Below are 23,825 nucleotides of genomic sequence, written 5' to 3' on the forward strand. Positions count from 1 at the left end.
GAAGTCAGCTTCATGTGATCTAGGCTACTCAAGCCTGGGGCTGGGGCGTTTTCATATTCTGGTATGAGACTTGCTTCCTCTGGAAACATCTTTATGGTTTACACAAATGCACAGACCGCTTAATAATAGCTAGTCTCTAAAATGTACACCTTAAAATGGCTTTGTACTTATGGAAATTCCTAATTAAAAAAAAACTCATTTGATTTATATCACATTGTAAAATATAGTTTACTTCAAAATATGATCCTGAAGATTCCATCAGGCAGTGTTTAAGGGCTGACTATACAGTTTTAGCCCTTAACAGAGTATACTCAACTGAGTACTGTCTTTCAAAGCAGTCCCTGTCAATGTTTGTCCATTGATTCCATAGCAGCTCCCACTGCCCACCCTGCTTGAGAAGCCTCTTTGAAAGTTGCCTAGAGTCTACAGCACTCATCTGAAGGCCCTCCATGAGAACAACTCTTCCTTCTCTCTTCCACAGAGATACTTTTGCACCAGCCCAAAGCTATCTGGACACAAGTGTGGTGAACACGGTAAGAAAAAAACAAACGAAGCAACAAAAAAACAAAAAGCAGGCAGTGCTGCATTAGACTGAAAGTGAAAGCTGGAAACTCTAAGCACCTATGAACCGCCAGGGCAGTGTTGGTTGCTTTTACCCACACGGTCTCCTTTGGTGTTCTGATGCTTGGGAGGCAGTATCCCTATTGACAATGACCCTAGCTTGGAGGGCTGACAATTGGTGAAAGTGATGCTGTTTATAAATGGTAGAGTCAGGACCCACACATGGGTGTGGTCTGCCTGCAAAGTACATGTGGAATTCGGAGATGGGATTACCATCCCCGCTATAAAGGGCAATATGATCTGTGGCCAAGAGGGTTGTACAGGGTACTTAGTTACACAGATCACACTGATCCCCTTCTCCTCTTTCTTTTTTCTATGCAAGTATATAATCTATTTGTCTATATGTCTGTCTACCTTGGTAGATTGGGCTCCTTGAAGAAGGGATTACATTTTCTTCATCTCCATATCCCCAGTAGCTTGCCAATGCCCAGTATACACCAGGGACTCAGTCGCTGTTTGTCTTACTTTCTTATTCACTCTACTCTGACTTAGGACATGTCACCTTCTCCTCTTGACCTTCACATTCAGATGTGTTAATAGAAGTGGATAAAGACCACTCTAGCTTTAAAACACCCTCCAATATAGAGAGAACTCTGAAACCAGAAGCAGAAGCTGAGGAATAGTGAATAGAGCATTTTCCTTCACACAGTGGGCATTAGGGTGGTATCCTGTTCCCTTGAATGCCTCTGTAGAATTTGACCCTAGTTTTTCAAAGTGGACTCAAGAATGATCTTAGTGTTGGTGGTTTTGTGGTTTTCCTCGAGACTTTGTCATTGACAGAACAGCTTCTGGAAATCTGAAAAGAAAAAAAACAGGCAGTTTACATATTAGTTTGGAATATGAAATGTATTTTGTCATGGTCTCCAGAGTCCGAATATGGATCTCCGTGGAGCTCTCCTATACTCTGCTACTGCTAACTCACACTACTAGAGAGAGAGCAGAGCCTGAAGATCAAAACACTTCGCAACTGCTGACACACTGCTGCAGTGTGGTCAGTTACTGATCTACCATTTATGAAGCAGGCCTACAGATGTGTGTGTTCTTCTGCGTAATTAAAATTGATAATTAATTAACAGGGCTGGTGCTAGGTAAACGTTATAGGTTAGAATCCCAAGTGTGGATTAATTTGCTCTCTTCACAGACTCCCTGCTTAGCTCCAGCCTGCTGGTCTCCCAACATATGCTAACGATTACATGGGCAGGATCAAGGTCTCTTATTACCTTATTCGAAAAACTGGAAACTCATCTGTTATTGCTGGTGGTTAGACACCTCCCCTAAGTAAAATATTAATTAAAGATATTAGACCGGGCGCGGTAGCTCACGCCTGTAATCCCAGCACTTTGGGAGGCAGAGGCAAGTGGATCACTTGAGGTCAGGAGCTCAAGACTGGCCTGGCCCACATAGTGAAAACCCCCTCTCTACTAAAAATACAAAACTTAGCCAGGTGTGACGATGTGCACCTGTAATCCCAGCTACTCTACAGGCTGAGGCAGGAGATCACTTGAACCTGGGAGAGGGAGGTTGCAGTGAGCTGAGATCACACCACTGTACTCCAGCCTGGGCAACAGGGCAAGACCCCATTTTGGGGGGCAAAAAATAAATAAAATAAATATAAAATAAAAAAAGAAAAAGTCCCCAATTATTGTCATATTGTGACCCCCAAGAAGACATAACTTTTTATTAAATTTTAAACACAGATGTTTATTTTTACCTCAACATTTAAGCAATTTAACTTCAAACAACCCCCGAATTTGAGCTGAGAATGCAGAGTATATAAGTGTTTGTCAGCTAAATATTTTGCCTGCCATCAATAGTTACTCAACAAAAAAAGTGGTTTTTTTTGTTTTTTTTTTTTTTTAAAAAAAGAACACACAGCTAAATAGGGCAACTAAGAATTGAGTTTTATGTGTTATGATACAATAATGAATTTTAAACTTTCCAAAAGTACAATAACTGGTCTATGTTCTCCAGTATAAGTCTAGACAAATACAGTTTCTGGAAATAACTACAAAAGTCAACATTTATTGAGCATTTGTTGTGTGGTAGGCACACAGATTATCTGATTTAATCCTTAAAACAACCTGGGAGGTTAAGTACTATTAATATGTTGATTTTACAGATGATAAAATCCAAGGTTCAAACAGGGTAAATATTTTTGCAACGGCACAGACTTATCATAAGACAGATGCTGGGGGCCTGACTCCAGAACCTTAGAACTCTACAATGTAATAAGGTGAAAATAAATTTATTTCCAGAATTTCAGATACTGGCACTAGCATTTTTTTTTTTTTTTTGAGATGGACTCTCGCTCTGTTGCCAGGCTGGAGTGCAGTGGCGTGATCACTACAACCTCCGTTTCCCGGGTTCAAGTGATTCTCCTGCCTCAGCCTCCCGAGTAGCTGGGACTACAGGTGTGCGCCACCACGCTCAGCTGATTTTTGTGTTTTTAGTAGAGGTGGGGTTTCACCATGTTGGCTAGGATGGTCTCGATCTCTTGACCTTGTGATCTGCCCACCTCAGCCTCCCAATGTGCTGGGATTACAGGCGTGAGCTACCACGCCCGGCCGTACTAATGCATTTTTAAAAATTAAAAGCAAGAGTATTTAAAGAAAGGGTAAATACATGGAATGCAATGCTACGAATGAAAATACAAGTGATTAAAAACTACTGCTCCTCACCTTGTGAACCTGCCTTGGGTTATAGAAGGAAATTTGGATATTTCTGGATTTTGCCTTATTATTTAATGGCTAACTGTATTATTTCTTTTCTTTATTTATTTATTTTTGAGATGGAATCTAGCTCTGATGCCCAGGCTAGAGAGTGCAGTGGCGCCATCTGTGCTGACTGCAACCTCTGCCTCTCGGGTTCAAGCAATTCTCTTGCCTCAGTCTCCCGAGTAGCTGAGATTACAGACGCACACCACCAGGCCCGGCTAATTTTTGCATTTTTAGTAGAGACGGGGTTTCACCATGTTGACCAGGCTGGTCTCGAACTACTGACCTCAAATGATCCACCCGCCTCGGCCTCCCAAAGTGCTGGGATTACAGGCGTGAGCCACCGCACCTGGCCTGTGTTATTTCTAGATAACATGTCATCCTGGCTTTGTGACTAATTTGATGCATAAGTGAGTGGCATAACTTGTCAGTCTGTTTTTAAATATAACTTCTTAAAATACCAGCAGCATTTAATTTATGTATATATGATACTGGCTTGTATCTGACGTGGCTATCAGAAAAGAAAGCAGAAAAATCAAACTTGCCTTTTTCACCGGGAGTATGGGGGCTTCTTTGACCAAATCGTGCGCGTGCAGGCTCCATGTGCTGGGTAGCGGCTGTCCGGCCACAGCCTGTCGGTTGCATCCTGCTCCTCTACAGAGGTTTCTCCAGAAAAAGAACAGATGGAGAGGTGAAAGTAAGTAAAAGCGGCACTTTAAAACTTTGAGTGCTGGGTTTCTAAATTTATATTCTGAAAGGCATTAATCTCTTTTTGAAAATGTTTTATGCAAGCCTAATATACATACAGTATCAACTTCATTTTAGAAGCAATTACGACAGAGCTTAGGAACAGAATTTACGTAAACGACCTCCTTCCAGAAGATGCTACTAAACCAACAAGATTTAAATCCCTCTCCCTAAGAAGGGCAGGGCGAGCCACTGCAAAGGCGCACGTTTCAGCCTGGCCATTCCGCAGTGGGAACGCAGGCTTTCCACGCTGCAACAGACCTGTGCTCTCAAGACAGTCTCTTCCGTGACGAGCAGGCGCTTAGGACTACCTGTACCTTCAGACATTATGGTGCGTTTGGCCATGTCATTTGTCATAGGTGTAAAAACCACTACAACCGAGAGCCCGAAGCTGCTGGGATGAGCACCTGCCGCGGAACTGCATTCTCGCGCTCCTTCCTGCTCTTTCCAAGAAGCCCGGCGCGGCCGGCCAGCATCCCGCTCCCCCGGACCCCGCAGTCAGTGTGGGCAGCAGGCCCAGAGCGGTGCGAGCCCACCGTGGCGTTAGAAAGGCTGCGTCCCGACGAGCAGAGTGATTCGGCCTCCGGCTCACCCTCAAAGCTCCATCTTATCACCGCTTCCCTCAGGAGCAGGCGAGCTCTTCCCCAGGACCTGCTTCGCGGCTTCCCCTCGCCGGAGTACCGCCGGGCGGCGGCGGCCTCTCTGGTCCTGCGGGGAACAGGCCGCCAGGAGGGGAGCGGCGGCCGACGGGCCTGAGGCGGGCGAGCGGCCTGTGGCCTCCAGGCGCGGCCTGCTCCGGCTCAGGCGCCCCCTGGATCCCGCCCCGGCCCGACTCCCGGCCTCCGCCTCCGCCGCAGCCGCCTCCGGGAGCCCCGAACCGCGTCCCGCCGGCGCCGCCTCTTCCGCCTGCTCGCCGGCGGGCCTGCGCGGGCCTGGGCGGCGTCCGCGCCGGGCGGGTCCGCTACGTCAGCGCCGCCCGCCCGCCCCGCCCCGGCCCTCAGCCTCGGCCTCGGCCTCGGCCTCGCAGCGGCGGCAGCGGCGGCGGCGGCAGGTCCCTCCCCAGACATGGCCCTGGGAGGCGGCAGCACATGGCGGCCGCGGCGGCCATGAGCGCGCCCCCGACCCGCCCCAGTCCCCCCTAGAGGCCGCCGCCCCCGCCCGCCCGCCCGCGCGCCACGGCCCCACCGCCCCCGGCCCCGCCGCCCCCCGCCCGCACCCGCGCCCGCGCCCCCGCCGCCGCCATGGGCGTGCAGGGCTTCCAGGACTACATCGAGAAGCACTGCCCGAGCGCCGTGGTGCCGGTGGAGCTGCAGAAGCTGGCCCGGGGCAGCCTGGTGGGCGGCGGGCGGCAGCGGCCCCCGCAGACCCCGCTGCGCCTGCTGGTGGACGCCGACAACTGCCTGCACCGCCTCTACGGTGGCTTCTACACCGACTGGGTCAGCGGCGGCCAGTGGAACCACATGCTTGGCTACCTGGCGGCGCTGGCCAAGGCCTGCTTCGGCGGCAACATCGAGCTCTTCGTCTTCTTCAACGGCGCGCTCGAGAAGGCCCGGCTGCACGAGTGGGTCAAGCGGCAGGGCAACGAGCGCCAGACGGCACAGCAGATCGTCAGCCATGTCCAGAACAAGGGCACCCCGCCGCCCAAGGTCTGGTTCCTGCCGCCCGTCTGCATGGCCCACTGCATCCGCCTGGCGCTCATCCGCTTCCACGTCAAGGTGAGGCCGGGGATCCGGGCGGGCCGGGGACCGGGGCCGCGCCGCACCCCTATGCCCCTTCCCAGGGCACAGAATGTCGCCCGGCCGTGGCGGCGCAGGGGGCAGCGAGCTCCCCCTGCCCTGGCTCGGGATAGCCGGGCCGGGCCGCAAGATGGATGGCCGCGGGTGCAGGCCGCGCGCTGCCCAAGCCCGCCTCCAGCTGTCCCTGTTCGGGGTCCACGGCCGCGTGGGGACACCTGAGGGCTGGGAGAGAGCACCGGACCAGAATTCGGAGGCGGCAGTGTCATCATCCCGAATATCCTTAGTTTTTCCCGTCCTATGGAGGCGGGCAGGCTATCACTCACCTTCAACTTTGACAAAATATGACTCCCTTTTCTAATTTAGCCTGTTCTTTCCCAGCAACAGGTTCATCTTGGAAGCAAGCAGGATACAGAGTAATAGAGGGGGTTTCGCCAGGGCCCTCGGGGGCTGCAGATATCACTGCCGCCGCCGCCGCCCTTGCCAATGCTGTTAGCCCGGTGACAGAGAGACGTGTCTAAGGGCCAGTGCCCTGGCCTCTACTTCAGAACGCAGTGCCCTGTCCGTGTTCCTCTTAGTACAGGGTGTTTAGAGAATCTTTCTATGACTTTTTGTGTTAGATTTCAAAGAACCGTGCACTTTGACAGGATGGGATTTGTCAGTTCTGTGACTTCACGTCGGTGTGAAAGAGGTCTTTAAGGCAGTTCGGTTTTGTAGATCCCATGCGAAAGGAGTCCTTCAAAGTCAGGGGGCGAGCTACGCGGGGCGTGAACTCGCAGGATTTATTTTTCGGGTGCACAGTAAGTATTCAGTGACCTTCAGCGGCGCCCTGACGGGTGGGTAATCAGAGCTCTACATCACCGGCCTCCTCTGGCCCTTTGGCAGAGGGTTCCGCAGCTGGCACTGGGCCAGAGGAGAACTTCAGGACCCAGCAGTGACTGTGGAGATAAGCACAGACATGATCCTGGACTTCACGTTCTGATTGCTTGCTTTTTTCATTGGTTTTCTTGAAAACAAATTTTGGGGGCCTTTTTGGTGTCTTAGCTCTCGCCACTCTGCCTTCCATCTTGTCATTCTTTGACATTTCCTTGAAACTGCTGGAGCTGAAAGTTTGTGAAATTCTGTCTTCGCGGTTGCCCCCGGTGCCCGCGACGAGATGGTGGTAGTTAAGCCTAAAATGATAGCGGAAGTCCCACCCACGATCCGGTTGCAATTGGTGAGATGGTGTTTAAGTCGTGGGTGGAGGCGGCCGGCAGAGTCCCGATTGGCCCCTGCGCCTGGCAGACACACAGCTGCCATTCCTCAGGGAAGTTCGGGTGAGAGGAAGTGCCTGCCTAGTAATTTCTGAATCGGAGCCTGGGGCGCTCAGGGAAGTAAGGTGCTGCCATTTGTCTGAAGCGATCCGTCTTCCTAATAGAGCGTAAAAGTGTTCAAAGTTTGGTCTTGTTCAGAGATGGAAAAGACTACTTAAAAGACAGGATGGGCTGCACTTACTTGCCTTTGGTAACCGCACAGCTATCTACTTAACTAGTCAGGCGAGTTTCAAGGGAACACTGTGAATATTACTTAGGATTAGAATCAGTGTGTATGCATATGGTCACTGTATCTTTAAAGAACTGTTGAGTTCTTTTTAATTCTACAGTTTCTTTATCTTTGCACCCCTTTGAATGCCTCGCACACCTAGTAGGTGCTCAGAATTCAGACCAATGTGTAAGTGTTTGGAAACTAGATTTAAGCTCCATTTAAGATCGTCTTTTTCACTTAGGTTTCTGGACACGGGATAATTTTGTCTATATTTTGCTTTTGCTAAGCTTTTAATTATTGAGGTAGGATCATATTATAGTGTAAATTGCACAAAATGAATATTGTAATGACTCGATTACTTGGTGGTCTCTTAGCTGGCAACCTTACTTTTTTGAAAAGTGCCTGAGAGATTTAGCTACTTGAAATTTCTCAGCAACCAAGCAAGATGTCAGGAAGTTTGGGTACAATGTTGTGGGGGTTGGCGGGCGTTGGGGGGTGCCTTTACTTTCCTCCCTGAAAAATCCTTTTAAGCTCTCTCACTCACGGACTGGTCTCTTTTTAGATGTAATTCTAACAAGCTTGGTTATCTATTTTCTAAACTCAGCTTGAGAAGAGGGTGAAGAGGAGAGTCTGCCAGAGGCAGGAGCACCATTAATAGCAAGAAGTGACAACAAGAGTGAAGATTTAAAAAGCTATAAAAAGCAAACATAATTCTGGGGCTATTTTAAGAAAAGGAAAACAACCCTATGTACTTCAGTAGTCCCTGAGGGTAGTACAATGTGTATTCTATAAGGATGATTTTGAGTCATAAAAATTAATATTCAGCATTCTCTGTTTAAGGGATCGAAACAGCGTATACCATTTAATAAAATATACCCATAAAATTGTTAAAAGGTTTAAAACCATGATGAGGTATCACTACAGGCCTATTAGAATGGCTAAAAGAGAAAAAAATTTGAGCAATACCAAGTGCTAGCAAGAATGCTGAGCAACTGGATCCTTACACATTGCTTGTGGGAATGCAGAATGGCACCGCCACCCCAGAAAACAGTGACAGTTTCTTATAAAGTTAAGCATACATTTATCATACCATCCAGCAATTCCACTCCTGGGTATTTTCCTAATGAAGACTTTTGTTTGCGCAGAAACTCGTACTCAAATGTCCATAGCAGCTTAAATCATAATAGCCAAAACGTGGAAACAAAATATCTTTTAATAAGTGAATGGTTAAACTACTGTATAGCCATACTATAGAATGCTGCTTAGCAATAGTAAGGAAGGTGTAGGTAACAACTTGGAAGAATCTTTAATTAAGGTTTTATACTGAGTGAAAGAAGCCAGGTTCAAAAGGGATGATTATAAAACTATAGTGATGGGGACCAATTCAGTGGTGCTGAGAGTAGAGGAGAGGAAGGATGTACACATTAAGGGGACAGCAGGAGAGAGCTTTGTGGAGTGATGGAACTGTTCTGTATTCTGATGGTGGTGATGCTACCATACATTAAAATCAAAATGATTCATCCAAAGTAAACGTGTTAATTTTATCGTATGGTAATTTTTTTAAAATTAAGTAAAAACCACTGGCAAAGGAATTGACATGAACACTTCAGTATATATAATATTGGGTAAATGAGACATTTGTGAAAACTTTAAGCATCTTACTGGTGCTTTCTCATGTTTCGTAAATTGGCGGAGGGGCATAATTTCTTGTTACCCTTGCTTAGAGAAATCTTTTTTTTTTTTTTTTTGAGATGGAGTCTCACTGTGTTGCCCAGGCTGGAGTGCAGTGGCGTGATCTTGGCTCACTGCAACCTCCACCTCCTGGGTTCAAGCGATTCTCCTGACTCAGCCTACCTAGTAACGGGGATTACAGGCGTGCCTGCCATCATGCCCGGCTAATTTTTGTGTTTTTGATAGAGACGGGGTTTCACCATCTTAGCCAGGCTGGTCTTGAGCTCCTGACCTCGTGATCCACCCGCCTCGGCCTCCCAAAGTGCTGGGATTACAGGTGTGAGCCACTGCGCCCGGCCAGGAGAAATCTTTTTTGACTTAGAGTTTATTTCGTTTACAGAGTAATAATTGTATTTTTTGTTCAGTAGTAGTAATTGTATTTCTTTAACCATTAGAAGTTGGTCTACGTGGAAGGAGAGCCAGAACAATGAAAATAATAATAATACGTTGGCCTGTGTATTGACTAGTTTTGGATAGGTCCTGAAATAGCCTAATTTGAACTTGGTTTTAGCTAGTTACTTGGACAGTTTCCTCTTGTGTGCTTTGGGTCATTATAACCTTTGAAACTTCAGTAAATGACTTATGTTTATTTTAAAATCTTGGTCACTGGAGCTTTCATAAATGTTTCTGTTATATGACTTGTGGTATCAGTGTAAGGGTTTATAATGAAGTCCTTCAGATCTTCTGAATTTGCTTCCATTGGAGTTTTGTTAAATAATGCTCTTACATAAAATGGCGTTCATGCTTTAAGTCAGTGGAAGAATGTGAGGTTAGACTATGGTTTAGAATTTTCGTGGTTAGCATAATTACATGTTTGTATTTAGAGATGATTTCTCTTCATGTATACTTGATGGGGGAGAGAATGGTATCAGACCAGGTCCTTGCTAGGTCCTTTCTCACATATGCCATCTCATTTAATCCTCAGAGTGCTTTGTTACCCCATTTTACATGCGAAAAAACAGGATCTAGTGATTAAGTGACATCTGGGGACAAGTCATTAGTAACCTCAAGACGGAAGTGGAGTGCTAAAGTCAAAGTTCAGCTTCTTTGTGTAAGAATACTTTGTGGGTGTGCCTACCTACAATTCACCCTCAGGTCAATTATGATAGCTAACCGCTTCTACTATGTTTTCTAGTTAGGATAGGAATAGCCAAGCTTCTACTCAGAAGAAAAGTTTCTATTCAGAAGAAAAATGTCCATCAGTAGATCCTGAACGCTGACGGTATATCTTATTTTTAAGGACCTTTAATTGACTGGAAGATTTTTAAGATTAAAAACTGACCATATTGTACCTCAAACTAGTCATTGTGTATATTTCTCTTATTGTACTACTTTTGTCACTAGTTTAATTCACATAGCATAATGTCTTCAAGATTCATTCATGTTGTAGATTGTGTCAGAATTTCCTTAACTTTTAAGGCTGAATAATACTCCACTGTGTATGTGTACCACATTTTGTTTATCCATTCATCCACTGGTGGGTGCTTGGGTTGCTTCCACTTTTTCACTATTGTGGAGACTGAATAATGCTTTTATGAGCATGGTATACAGAGAGCTGTTCGAGTTCCTGCTTTCGGTTCTTTTGGGTATATGCTCAGAAGTAGAATTGCTGGGTCATATGGTAATTCTCTGTTTTTCTTTTTAAGGAATTGCCATACGTTTTCCACAGTGACTGTGTAGGCCATATATTTTATGTCATAAGTTATATAATACATATTATTATAATATAGTTCTATTTTTTCACATTAATGTGATCACGCTATACGTTATTCAGCAGTTTGCTTTTTTATTTGTAAGAAGTCTTTCCATGTCTATACTTAGAGCTCTAAATCTTTTCAGTCCCTAAATAGTATTCCATAATTTATCCAGCCCCGACAGATGGTGTACACATGGTATATACATACAGTAGAGCCAAAGGTATGCACATTTTAAAAGCCACGTAGGGCCGTAGAGTCAACATTGCCAGACCTTCAGACTTTGCAAGAAAGCCAGAAACCCAGATTTTATTTAAAATTATTCCATTTTAAAAATGCCAAGTGAAGGAAAACTTGGTTCTAAGTTAGCTTCAGCTCTTGTGCCAACAATTTATTTGAGCACTGATCTTTATCAACAATTATCATGGTCATCTAAATCTCTTCCTTCTTTTTTTTTTAACTTTAAAATTAAACCTATCAAAAACCACTCTGTCTCTTCCTGTCTGCCTCCTTGAACCTTTTTCAGTGATCAAAATGCTTCCATTTCCTGGGGTTACTGCAATATGATGTTTCCTTAAAAGCCACAATCCTCTTGGCCACTTCCATGGTATATTCTTTATTATGTACTTCTCAGTGTTACATCTTTTGAGGTGAGTGCTAACCACAAGTTTATTCAACATCTCACCATTTCCAAGGCACAGCCTCGCTGTCCTCAAAGACTTCAGCACCTGGTTTTACATACTTATATATTGTTTATACTGTGTCCCATCAACACAGACACTGACTATTCACATCTCTAATCTGGCATCCTGATTCTGCAACTGGAGTGAATTTCTAATTGCACTTTAGATACTCCAGAGCTTGGACTATATAATTAGTGAGAAAAGTGACCCCACCTTTAACACTTCTGAACGCTGTGTCCCCGTCGCCCCTTGCCACTCCCACCGTCTGTCCCTGCTTGCCTTCTGCCATTTCTCTTTTCCCATTCTGTTGGCTTCCTTTTTAGTATAACGAGCTTGAGCTTCATGATCACACACTTCAGAGTTACACCTTCTACCACCATAGAGTCATGCTTGCTATTCCAGCATCCCATCCTCCCAGTCCCTAGAATAATGACACACCAGGCCAATTCTGGCTCAGCAGTCTCTTACTTAACTGTTATACTCTTCCTTTTTTCCGGTACCCCCAACATTTGGATTCACCATATTTACCCAAAAGCTCTAAGAAATGCTTTGCAAACCCTTTAGTGGGTTGTGAAACCGAATTATTGGATGTTTGCCATTATTTAAAAATGACAGAGAATAAAATAGAATGAAATATCGAATGCAAGGCATATACTATAGGTCAATTCCTTGTTGTTGCACTTTTGTATTCCTGTAGGTAGCAGTCAGAATGGCCTCTGCACCTACGCCCGCTCCCCAGTGGAACTAATCTAGCACAGCTTTGGCAGGGTAGACGGCCACATCTTCAGGGAGGTCACTCTCCTGTTGGGACTTGAGCAAAACCATTAAGTCCAAATTCCTTGTTCAGACTTGTAGACCCTCCTGCGACCTGAACTCATTTGACCTTACTTCATGTTTCACAATCCCTCTATGTACTTTTTTAAATGTTCCCAACCCAACTGCTCACTATGTCCCCAAGAAATATCCAGCTTCTGCGTATGTCATTCCCTCTTGTTTAACTACTGTACTGTGTCCTACTTTTGCTCATCAAAATTTTACTTATACTTCAAAGCCCATGTCAAATGCCAGCCTTCTTCATGGAATCTCTTGATATTTGAAAAAGTGGGCCGGGAATACGCACACAGCATAGTGTGTTTGCAGTGGACATTCTGTAGTCTGTTGTATTGCACCCACCTGCATAGCTGCATATTTACCTTCCCCAGCCACCCGTAGTCTCCTTGAGGCCAGGGACTGTGTGTTTACTCCTCTTGCACCCCCTTATGCTTACCATAGGCACTCAACTCTAATCAGAATTATTTGCTGCGTTCCATTATATAGCCAGACAAATTATTTCAAAATCTGGATCAATGGCCATTACTTAAGATTTGTTTTTTTTTTTAATCTTAAATTTCTCATACACTCTTTTCTGACTGGTTCCCAATGGTGATTAATTCTCCTTTCAGCAAACGCTTGAGTGCCTGTTAATGCCCAGGCCTGGAGGAGTGAACAGAATAGGAAAGGAAGGAAACCTTCAGGGAACCTATAGCCTCTGGGTTGAAGAGGTTCATTTAAATCCTTTTTTTCTTGTTTGGAACTTTCTTTGATACTGTAGAACAATATGTTTACTCAGTGAAGACCTGTGAGTGGCTCTCAAGTAGGGTTAACAGTTGAGACATTTGGCAGGGGACATTTGGCAGTGCCTGGAGGCATTTTTGGTTGTCACAGCTGGGGGAGGATGTTAACTGAAGGCATCTATTGGGTGGAGGCCAAGGATGCTGCCAAACATTCTACAGTGCACAGAACAGCCCCCATAGCAAAGAATAATCTGGCCCAAAATACCAGTAGTGCCAAGGTAAGGAAATTTTGGTATGAGCAAATCAAAAAATTCTAAGCTTTATGCCTTTGTAAAGTCATATAAATGTTTGCAATAGAGATGTCCAAGTATACCAGGAAGAAAGTAATCAAAACCACAACTTAATTTTCTGAATCAAAATATACACAAGTATACTTCCTCCTATGTCTAACATATTTAGATCGACATTGTTCTTCATTTTAGTTTTCTGAAATTTATATGAATAGGAAGAAACTAATTAACACATATTACACATTGCAACCTTAATAAGCACTACACTGTAGGAATAAATGTCAAATATCGCGTAATATGCAGAAGAGAGATTTTAGGATTTGAAAAATTAGTCTACTTTCCAGTAGATTTATAGGCACAATTTTCTAAACAAACCAGGCATTTAAATGAATCACAGTTCAGATAAAAATATTCTTAAATTCTCTAAATGTCTCCATATAGTTCACCATTTATTTCATTTTTGCTTTTTTTTTTTAAAAAAAATTCAAAGTCTCACTCTGTTGCCCAACCTGGAGTGCAGTGACACGATCTTGACTGACTGCAACCTCTACCTCCTGGGTTCAAGCAATTCTTCTGCCTCAGCCTCCTAAGTAGCTGGGATTACACGCCATGCCCAGCTAATTTTTCTATTTTTAGTAGAGATGGGGTTTCACTATGTTGACCAGGCTGGTCTCAAACTCCTGACCTTGTGATCCACCTGCCTTGGCCTCCCAAAGTGCTGGGATTAAAGACGTGAGCCACTGCGCCTGTCCCCATTTTTGCTTATTTTTATGTTTTCTCTAGAAGTAAATCTGATGAAGACCTTGCCTGTTATCCAGCTCTTGGAACGGCACTTGGTGTGTAGTACATGCTCAGAAAATATTTGATAAATGGATATGAATCACCAGTTACAGGCAAGGAAGTGTGATGACAGAAAGATGGTAGGAAGCAGAAGTTTTAAAGTCCCCATAGAGTTAATTCCAAAATCACTGGTGTCAGCTTGGCCACCTGGTGCAGAGCTTTTATCTTTGAATAAGCCTTTTATGCTTCTTAACTTAGGAGATGTGTTGAGGGCATAAAAGGGGTGACCGCTTAGGGAAATGGGCTGCATTTAGCCACCTTTCCTCTTGTTATACCTGGCTTTGTCACACATTGTTTCTAGGCATCTTAGGGAAAAGTGTAGAGTTGAGCTTGACCCACTGCAATATTTGCAGAGGTGATGATCAGTCTGCATTATAGAGTTTAGGATCCGTGATTTAGAAACAGTACTTTTGTGCTCTAGTCATTTGGCCTTTCTCAGTTGTCTCTAGAATCAATTAACTTTCTTGAAAGGATGAATTTACCATGTTGGTGTTTTACTGGTTAGTGCAGGGAAGTATACTAGAGGGTTTATTGCTGGAGGGTTGACTTGACAGGTCTGAAGTGCATCGTTCATCCTCTGAGCTGGAGCATATTTATGAACAGTAGTAACAAGCCAGCCCAGACTGTTGGAGGGGGTCACTGGGCTCCATGGATGAGATGTTTTAATTTCCTGGACCTATGAAGAGTTTGCAAGTGTTACTATCTTGAAATAAATAGTATCAACCTGAGGTTCTTTTTCCTAAATTATGAAAATTGAAATTTTATGTTTTATATTTTGGAATGATATTTTAATAAGAATGATGTTACTAGGATTTAGCTGAGTCATTAGATTACTAGAGTAGGCTAAATAGATTATGAATACAAATTATGTGGGTGTCTCCTCCTTTTATCATGTTATTTTTTTATTTTTAAAGTTTGTAAAGTTTAATTTGCATTTCTTTCATGACATCCACTCCTTTATTGTTATTATTATTGTTAATATTTTTAGAGGGAAAAATCAAACAGTTTTACAATTCGAGCATCCCAAATCTGAAATGCTCCAAAATCCAAAACTTTTTGAGCACCAGCATGATGCACAAAGGAAATGCTCACTGGAGCATTTTTGATTTTTGATTTTTGAATTTAGAATGTTGAACTGGTAAGCATAATAACAAATATTCCAAAACCTGAAAAAGCCTGAAATCCAAAACACTTCTGGTCTTAAGTGTTTCAGTAAAGGACACCTAACCTGTGTTATTGAATAACCATTGAACCAGACTGTGATCACATCACAAGCAGTGTGTGCAAAAGAGATTGCAAAAGCAAAAAAGAAGTATCACCCTTTGATACAGCCTGGCAGATACAAACTATTACATACATGCTATTTGTCGTTAGTCAAAGGAAAAGGAAAACTCTCCCTTTTTATAAGTAGGAAGTTAATTTTGGAGCCAAGCACCTAGGCCTTCTGAGAAGACAGGGAGATACCCTTCTGTTTATTATTATTGTTAATTAAAATTGTGGTAAAATACGCGTAACATAAAATTTACCAACTTAACCATTTTTAAATGTATAGTTCAGTGGCATTAAGTGTATATGTGTGTGTATATATATATATATTTTTTTTTGAGATGGAGTCTCACTCTGTCACCAAGGCTGGAGCGTGGTGGTGTGATCTCAGCCCACTGCAACCTCTGCCTCCCGAATGCAAGCGATTCTCCTGCCTCAGCCTCCTGAGTAGCTGGGATTACAGTGTGCGCCTGCCACCACACTCGGCTAATTTTTGTATATTTAGTAGAGACAGGGTGTCACCATCTTGGCCAGGCTGGTCTTGAACTCCTGACCTCAAGTGACCTACCACCCTCGGCCTCCCAAAGTACTGAGATTGGCATTAAGTATATTCACATTGTTGTTTAACCACCACCACCACCACCATCCATCCCCAGAACTTTTTCCTCATCCCAAACTGAAACTATGTACCCACTAAACTGTAACTCCCCAGTCCTTCCGTGCCCCAGCTCCTGGTAACCACCATTCTACCCTCTGTCTCTGAAGTTGTGTACCCTATGAACATCGTATAATGAGATCGTGCAGTGTTTGTAATTTTGTGTCTGGTTTATTGCATTTAACACAATGTCTTCAAGGTTAATACGTGTTGTAACGTGTCAGAATTTCCTACTGAAGGCTCAGTAACATTCTGTTGTATTGGGTAGACCACATTTGGTTTATCCATTCATCAGTGGATAGACACTTGGGTTTCATCCTTTCTGTCATTGTGAATGGTGCTGCTGTGAACACGAGTGTACTGACATCTCTTCGGACCCATTCTTTCAACCTAGAAGTGTAATTGCTGTATCATAGGGTAGTTCTGTATTAAGTTTTTTGAGGAATCACCATACTGTTTCCCAAGAGGCCACACCGTTTTATATTCCCACCAGCAATGCACAAGGGATATATTTTTCTCCACATATTCTTGTTGACACTTATTTTCTTTTTTTGTAAATAGTAGCCATCCTAATGGGTGTGAAGTATACATGTCTCATTGTGGTTTTGATTTATATTTCTGTAATAATGAGTGAAGCTGAGCATCTTTTCATGTCCCACTCCCTTATTTTAAGAAATGTTTTCCTTGTTTTTAAGATCGCCGTACCCAATTCTCATTTATTCTAAACGAGATGTGTAAGATAAGCTTATTCAGCTATGATTTCGCCTTACCTGAAGAGAGTTCTTTTTAGAGGCATTGCTGCTACGTGTCATAACATTTAAATTGCCCTGCAAACAGCAACAAAACTCTGCCACCAAATTGGAGTTGACTTTTTTTAATGTTCTCATTCTTTAGTTGGACTAGAGTAGGGAGCAGAAGCTTCAGCGTTAGTTTTCCCCACCTCAGAGCTATGGACTGCCCATTGGGAAGAGGCCCCAAACTGCCTTTGTGGTAGTTGTTTTTTAAAACAAAATAATTTAGGTGGACCTATACGCTCTTATGATCAGGTTGTTTTATATCTTCTGAATCAGATAGCGGGCTGGAGGATGTGTCATGTCGCTGCCTGAACGGGTGTAAAATTATTCTGAAGAAAAACCAGGTTAACGGTGTTTTCCTAGTATCAGAAAATCTATGTATGAGAACCCATAGTGTTTCAGGTCCTGTGTGAAAAGCATAAAGAAACCTTTTTTACGCAGCTTCCTTAAAAGTACATAGGAACTGACATTTGTCAAGTGCTTATTATTTGTGAATGCTTCTGAGCTGTTTACATGTAGTATGTTTAATCATCGCAGCTACCCTATGAGATAGAGGAATACTATTATACTTACAGATGAAGAAATGGAAGTACAGAAAGTGTTAAAGTAGGCAGTGGAGTTCACCCAGCTGGTGCCAGAGACACAAACCTCATTGTAGAAGTGTTTCTTCACTGGAGACTAGGAGTAAGTAACAGTGTTAAGTTTTTTTTCTTATGGGGTCGTCCCGTAGCTGTGTTTCAGAATTAATAAACAATTATACTTGCCAAGTAAGCTTGGGAGTTTTTTAGTCATTATTCTTTGTAAAAGTCCTGAGTTTTGATATATCTGCCTTTTTAATGATGAAATGTAAATCTAATGAGATAAAAAGATTTACCTAGGAATATTTGGTAAATTTAGAGTGGCATAAAATTATCATCTTAAATGAAGTACAGAGTACTTTCTTGAGACCAGAAATGGGCCCTTTTGCCACTTCTTAAACTTCTTAACACTAATGACACCTACCGCATTTCTTGGGGAGGAGTAGACAGGGAGGAAGAAGCTGGGAAGTGTTGTGCTTCCCATGCCGGCTGCCCCAGGTTAGAGTGTTCTTTTGGACACTGGCCCCCTCATCACTTCACAAGCGATGAGAAGCAGAATGCTCCTTGGGGTTGTTTACAGAAGGAATTTGAGAGTTTCACTTCCTTGATCTCAAAGCTTGCATTTTGATAGAGTGGAAATGGTAGCCCTGACAAAAATTAATCAAGGCCTGGTGCTTTTGAAATGGCAGATACTTTCAGTGGCTACTAGCCTGGGACTTTCAGTAAGGAGGCAGCTCATAGTTCGAAGTCTGATTTACCTCTGGTGAGTGACTTTACCCCCTTTCAAGGGCTACCTGTAAGTAAGTGTTTTCAGGGCTTAATTTTTTACGTCATTTTGTTCTTCGAGGGGGTTCAAAATGAAATAATCTCAACATTGTGTTTAATAGTTTTAACTCACTTCTGAAATTAACATTAAGAACTGGAAGTACACATTTCATTATATTATGCCCAGTCCAAGCCAGGTGTTGGAAGGCCAGGGAAGAGAAGAAGCAGATACGTAAGAGTGAGAGAGTAGCTTAGTACAGGAGAAGGGAAAACAGGAAGGCGCTTCAGAAGACCAGATGAACAGCATGGGAGCTCAAGTCTGTCAGACCCTGAATCCCCAAAGCTTCAGCCTGGTACTTAATGTTTATTCTTAATTAAATAACTGCCTCGTAAGTTATTTTGATGCAACCCACAATCTTTTTTCCATTCCCACCCGAACGTTGCATTGTATCATCTTTTTACCCCTGCTCGTATCCTTGACCAGATTTTTAACCAGACTTTCCATGATTTAAATCTTAAGGAATTGTATATTGGGCCTCTTACGAATATTCTTAGTAGTTTGACTGCATTTATTCACTCATAAATTAATTGGTAACCAAATTCCAAACTCTGTAGATTTTCCTGTTTCTTTCAACTGGACTATCTGTAGGAAGTTTTCTGTTTTTATATAATAGGCTTTTTGAAACTTGCATTTAGGCCAGGATTTATTTTTCCCGTATCAGTTATACTTTGTTCACCTAATGAAGTGGTTTGAAATAGTCTTTCAGCTGATGTCTTGTCTTCTAGAATATTGACTTTTTTTTTTTTAGAAAAATGAACTTATTTGGAATAATTTTATAGAAAATTTGCAAAGGTAGTAGAGACTTCCCCAATATCCTTCACTCAGCTTCCAGGGAATGTTCACTTCCTGCTAGCTGGCACAGTGATCTAAACCAAGAAACTAGCCTTGGTAGACTACTGTGAACTTCATTATGGACTTCATTTGGATTCCATCTGTTTCCCACCAGTGTCCTCTTCTGTTCCGGGACTCTGGTCAGGACCTCTGGTGTCCTCCATCCCCTGTCTTCTGGGACAGCTTCTGTTTGTCTTTGGTGATCTTGACACTTTTGAGGAGTACTAATCAGGTGTTTTATAGAATGTCTCCAATTTGGGTTTGTCTGATGCTTTCTCTGTATTAAATTATGGCTGTGTGTTTGGGAGAAGACTAGCCCAGAGGTGTAGGGCACTTCTCAGCACCCACATGGCACATGGCATTGACTTGGCTTAGCACTGGACAATGCCAACCTTGGTTGCTTGGGTAAGGAGCTGTCTGCAGGTGTTTGCTCTGTAGTGACCAGTTTTCCTTTTGCTCATTTGTAACATCCTCATCCTTTGGAAGCAGTAATTAAGTCCAGCCCACATTCAAAGGGGAGAGGGTGAAACTCTACCTGTTGGGGAGAAAACTATGTGGTATTATTTGAATTTTTCTGTAGGGAAAATGTGTCTCTTCTCCCTTCATTTATTTAATCATTTATTTTTATCATTATGGGCTCCTGTCCTCTTTCTAGGGTCATAATCAATTCACTTGGGGTTATATCCAGCTCTGCCTTATCCTTGCTCACATTGTCCTGGCTCTGGCTGTGGGAGCTCTCTTGGGTTGGCCCGTGTGACACATGCCATCCTTTTGTTTTGGGAGTACTTCCTTGCTTTCTGGACCTACAAGATGCTTTCGGTGCACCTTGTGTTTTCCTGCTCCAGTGTCAGCTGTCTCCAAAGAGAAGCCCTGGTTCTTTGTCATGGAGAAGGTGCCTGGAAACCTTGGTCTGGGCGCTGGTGTGGTCCTGCTGCTGGGGTGTCTCTGTGTCTGGGCCCTTGTAGCTGACAGCTTCAGGTGCTCCTGCTGCTTGGGGGCCCCTGTGAGGAGATCTATGTGGACACCAGATCTTCCATTGTTTCTGTACCCACCTATGTGTGCATTTTCGCCTGAATACCAGTTCTCACTGATGTCTCATGGCTAATCCAGCACCATGAGGTTCATTCTAGCCTTCTCCTTTTGCAGATTATTTGTAGTTTCTCTGACAGTGAGGACCTGGCTCATATAGCATTTGCTTTAACCCTAGTGTTCCTGCAAAGTCATTTCAGAATTGTTGATGCAGATTCTGGGAGGCATGCTTACACAAGTGGAGTACACTGTTTCCCAGGTACTCAAGCAGTTTCAGTGAGGCTATTTCATACATCTTGTAATACAGTTGTATACATTTGTCAGTCTGCATTCTACCCTGGCATCCCCTGACACCCTGGTTGATTTGTTTTTTCATTTGCATACATTAAAGTTTATTCTGTGTGTTGTACAATTGAATGAGTTTTGACAAATGCAGAGTCATCTTGTTCCTACCACCCCTAGGCAATTGACTTTTAACTCTTTCATTCAGAGTTTTTTCTGATTTTCTTTGCCAGATCTGCTGTCACCACCGCCGCCCCCCCCCCCCCCCCCCCCCCCCCCATTTCCCCCATTAAGTAACTGCGGAACTACACTTCCATACTTCCATTATTCACCCATGGAAAAGGACATCCTCTCTGTTGCTCTTGTGGTTTTTAATGCCAGGTTGCACTTCCTCAGATGAAAGCACAATTAATTTTAACGAGAGGGAAGAGTTCTAGAATTTTAGAAGTTGAAGGAGTATAGAGATCTGTGAGATTTTACATTGGTTTTTGGGGAGGTTGTCCTGGCAGGTTGGGTATCTGGGGCAGAGCTGGAGCATGGACTCTGATTTACGCCCCCCTCCCACGCCCCCACCCTCTTTACTCAGGAGACTTGAGAAAGGAAAGATGGGCTGAGGCCAGCTTGGGAGAGGTCCTACCTTTGCTGCAGGTGTGAAGCTGTGTTCATGGGTGTGGTCCTTTATTTTTTGTTTTAGGACACAAATTCTAGCAGTTAGATGTTTGTTTAATGCTCTGTCTGGTTTTGGGAAGGATTATGGTATTGTTAATCATTTGCAAATTAGAGTCGTACTGAATTATTAATAGTTCAATCACTTTGCTTTTTAATGCCAATCTAAAATCAAGTGTTCTGAGCAAATAGGTGATTCTGTTATGGGTGGAGGAAGGAGGTAATTGTGAAAAGCCCCACATGCCACCTTTGTTTTTTTGGTTTTTTGTTTCTTTTTTTTTGAGACGGAGTTTCACTCTTGTTGCCCAGGCTGGAGTGCAGTGATGTGATCTTGACTCATTGCAACCTCCACCTCTCAGGTTCATGAGATTCTCCTGCCTCAGCCTCCTGAGTAGCTGGGATTATAGGCGCCAGCCACCACACCTGGCTAATTTTTTTGTATTTTTAGTAGAGTCGGGGTTTCACCATCTTGGCCAGGCTAGTCTCGAACTCCTGACCTCAGGTGATCCACCCACCTCGGCCTCCCAAAGTGCTGGGATTATAGGCGTGAGCCACTGCGCCCGGCTACCACCTTTGTTTTATAAGGTTCTACTGGATATTGGCCTGTACTGAATAGACTGTATCTTACTAGTTTTCTTTGCTAATTTAAGGACTCTTTGGGGAACCATCAAATGCAACACCAAAACTGGGGCAGTTTTTAATTTTTTTTGGTGCTTGCTGGCTGCCAGCACCAAGCTAGACCCTTGATACAAAGATGCGTAAGCTGTGCCCCTTGTCCTCTTGGAGAGACATACATGTAAAAGAACAGTAGTTTGTCTGGAGTGCTGTAACAGAGAGATGACCAGAGTGTAGGTATGGTTTATAATAGTACTTCCTCAGCTTTTTCTTAGGTTTTTTTTCTTTTAAAAAGGAATTTTTAAAGCATAATTCAACCACCCTGATTACAACTATGTTGGGCTTTGCCTTTTTCTTTGCAGCCTTTTACCACAAACGAAGTTTTATATAGTTGTGTATACACGATATTGTATTCTGAAATGCTTTTGTTTAATACTTTACCTGAAGCTTTTTCTGTTTCTCCACAGTACAGTGTAGTGACTGTGTCTATCTCCGTAATTTATTTTTTTCCCTTAGGAGTCTACCATGATCCTTTTTATGCTTCTAATGTTGTTTATTTAGTGAATTGGTTTCTTAGGCTCTATTTCCTGGAGTGAGGTTACCGGGTTAAAGAGTATGAACGTTTTACAGCTCTTGAAATATATTGCCTGCTGTTTTACAACACTGACCGCATTACTTGAAAGCTGCCAGATTAGACCTGATCCCTGCTACTCTCAGACTTCATCATCCCCCACTTTTCCTCTTGATCCCAGGGTGGGAGCACAGTGGGTCCCTCTCTCCAGGCAACAGGCCAGGCTCACTTCCTGACCTTTGTACGTCCCCCGCCCATGCTCCATGGATACTCTCCTTGAAGGTCCTGCCCAGGGCCAGCCCCTCCTTTCAGGTCTTGGTTAGAAAGCCACTTCTTGTGAGATGCCTTTGCTTCCACTATGGGCCAGCAGCCCCTTCTCACCCAGGCGTTGTTCCCCACCCTGTGAAACTAGATGAGTGCTGGCTGTCTCTGAACTCCCTGCTGATGGAGGTGGGCGGGGCTGGGCTCTCACCTCCTTTTAGCCTCTGTTTTAGTTCTGCCCAGCTTCCTTCCCAACATGTGTGAATCTAAGGAACAAGCTGCCTTTTCTAGATCTCCTTGGAGGAGTGAGGGAGGGTGAGCCAAGAAGGGAGTGGTCACTTACTGTCTCCTTTCATTTTCATGTCTCTTAACAGAGTGTATAGACTTAACTATTAAAGATGTCTGGAAAAAAGCCAGTAATTTCTAATGATTTTAAAGTAGTTTAAAAATCACTGTAAATGTAAAGTTGTACATAATAAAAGGATTTGAGGTAAAGAACTTGGATTAGAAATTACCATTTCTAGAAGTGAGAGGATGAAGCAGGCCTAATTTTAGATTTTTAAAAAATCTATTCTGTTTTAGCTGGTGTACAGTGTTTTTAGATTGAGGGATAAAACAGCAGTTTCCTATTCTAAAGAATAGAATGTTATTTGACTGATTGGATGTTGTTGTGTTTTTTGCTTATGAAGTAAAATGTTTTTATTGAAATATTTACCAAGAATTCAGAAAGTGATTTCTTCTTTTACGTACGCATCTTGAAAAGGTTTGCTTTGCCTCTCAGTGAGATTTCGTTATAGCTAACTTTCCAACAAAATGTGGCAACTGCTTTTATTATGAAAGTTGGTGAGAAGTGAGGTGAACTCTACAGTGATGTCCAGTAGAATTATCTGAGGTAATGAGACTGTTCTGTCTGTGCTGTCCAATTAGTATGTTAGCTTCTGGTGTCCTGTGACCACTCAGTACTTGAACTTAATTTTGAATTTAATTTAATATAAATTTTCTCTCAGTGTAGCCACACATTGGACAGTAGTTTTAAAAACTTAAGGTTAAGAATGGCACACATTTTTCTCCTCTAAGGCCCTGTGGAGAGTTAATACTCCATTGTTACTGGAATCACCTAATTTAGTTTAAATTAATGTTCTCTAAATTACCTTATCCATTGTAGAAACAAAAAATCTGCTAGAAATTTAGTTGTGTTGGCCGGGCGCGGTGGCTCAACCCTGTAATCCCAGCACTTTGGGAGGCCGAGGCGGGTGGATCACGAGGTCAGGAGATCGAGACCATCCTGGCTAACATGGTGAAACCCCGTCTCTACTAAAAA

The 23,825-nt window shown here is 43.4% G+C and overlaps 2 protein-coding genes across 3 annotated transcripts in view; one reads left to right on the top strand and one right to left on the bottom strand.

The window, feature by feature from the left end:
- Positions 1–203: 203 nt before the first annotated feature.
- Positions 204–5,012, bottom strand: FAM120AOS (family with sequence similarity 120A opposite strand). Its single transcript, XM_025358794.1, has 3 exons — positions 4,490–5,012; positions 3,881–4,001; positions 204–1,417 (listed from the first exon to the last, which is right to left on the bottom strand). Exons 1-3 carry the CDS (start codon positions 4,504–4,506, stop codon positions 1,331–1,333), a joined length of 225 nt encoding a protein of 74 aa, XP_025214579.1. The 5' UTR covers positions 4,507–5,012; the 3' UTR covers positions 204–1,330.
- Positions 5,013–5,107: 95 nt separating this feature from the next.
- Positions 5,108–23,825, top strand: part of FAM120A (family with sequence similarity 120A) — a 115,362-nt gene continuing 96,644 nt past the window's right edge. For both annotated transcript variants that reach the window (XM_025358792.1, XM_025358793.1), the window contains exon 1: positions 5,108–5,797. In XM_025358792.1, the coding sequence (XP_025214577.1) occupies positions 5,324–5,797 (474 nt within the window). In that variant the 5' untranslated portion in view covers positions 5,108–5,323. The remainder of the gene's footprint in view (positions 5,798–23,825) is intronic.

This window comes from Theropithecus gelada, chromosome 15, assembly GCF_003255815.1.
Source record: "Theropithecus gelada isolate Dixy chromosome 15, Tgel_1.0, whole genome shotgun sequence".
NCBI lineage: Eukaryota > Metazoa > Chordata > Mammalia > Primates > Cercopithecidae > Theropithecus > Theropithecus gelada.

Bases quoted from the DNA above. Each gene is read 5' to 3' on its own strand.
- FAM120AOS (XM_025358794.1), bottom strand. The intron at 1,418-3,880 runs GCAAGTTTGATT...TTTTCTTTTCAG, and splicing joins CCATACTCCCGGTGAAAAAG to ATTTCCAGAAGCTGTTCTGT.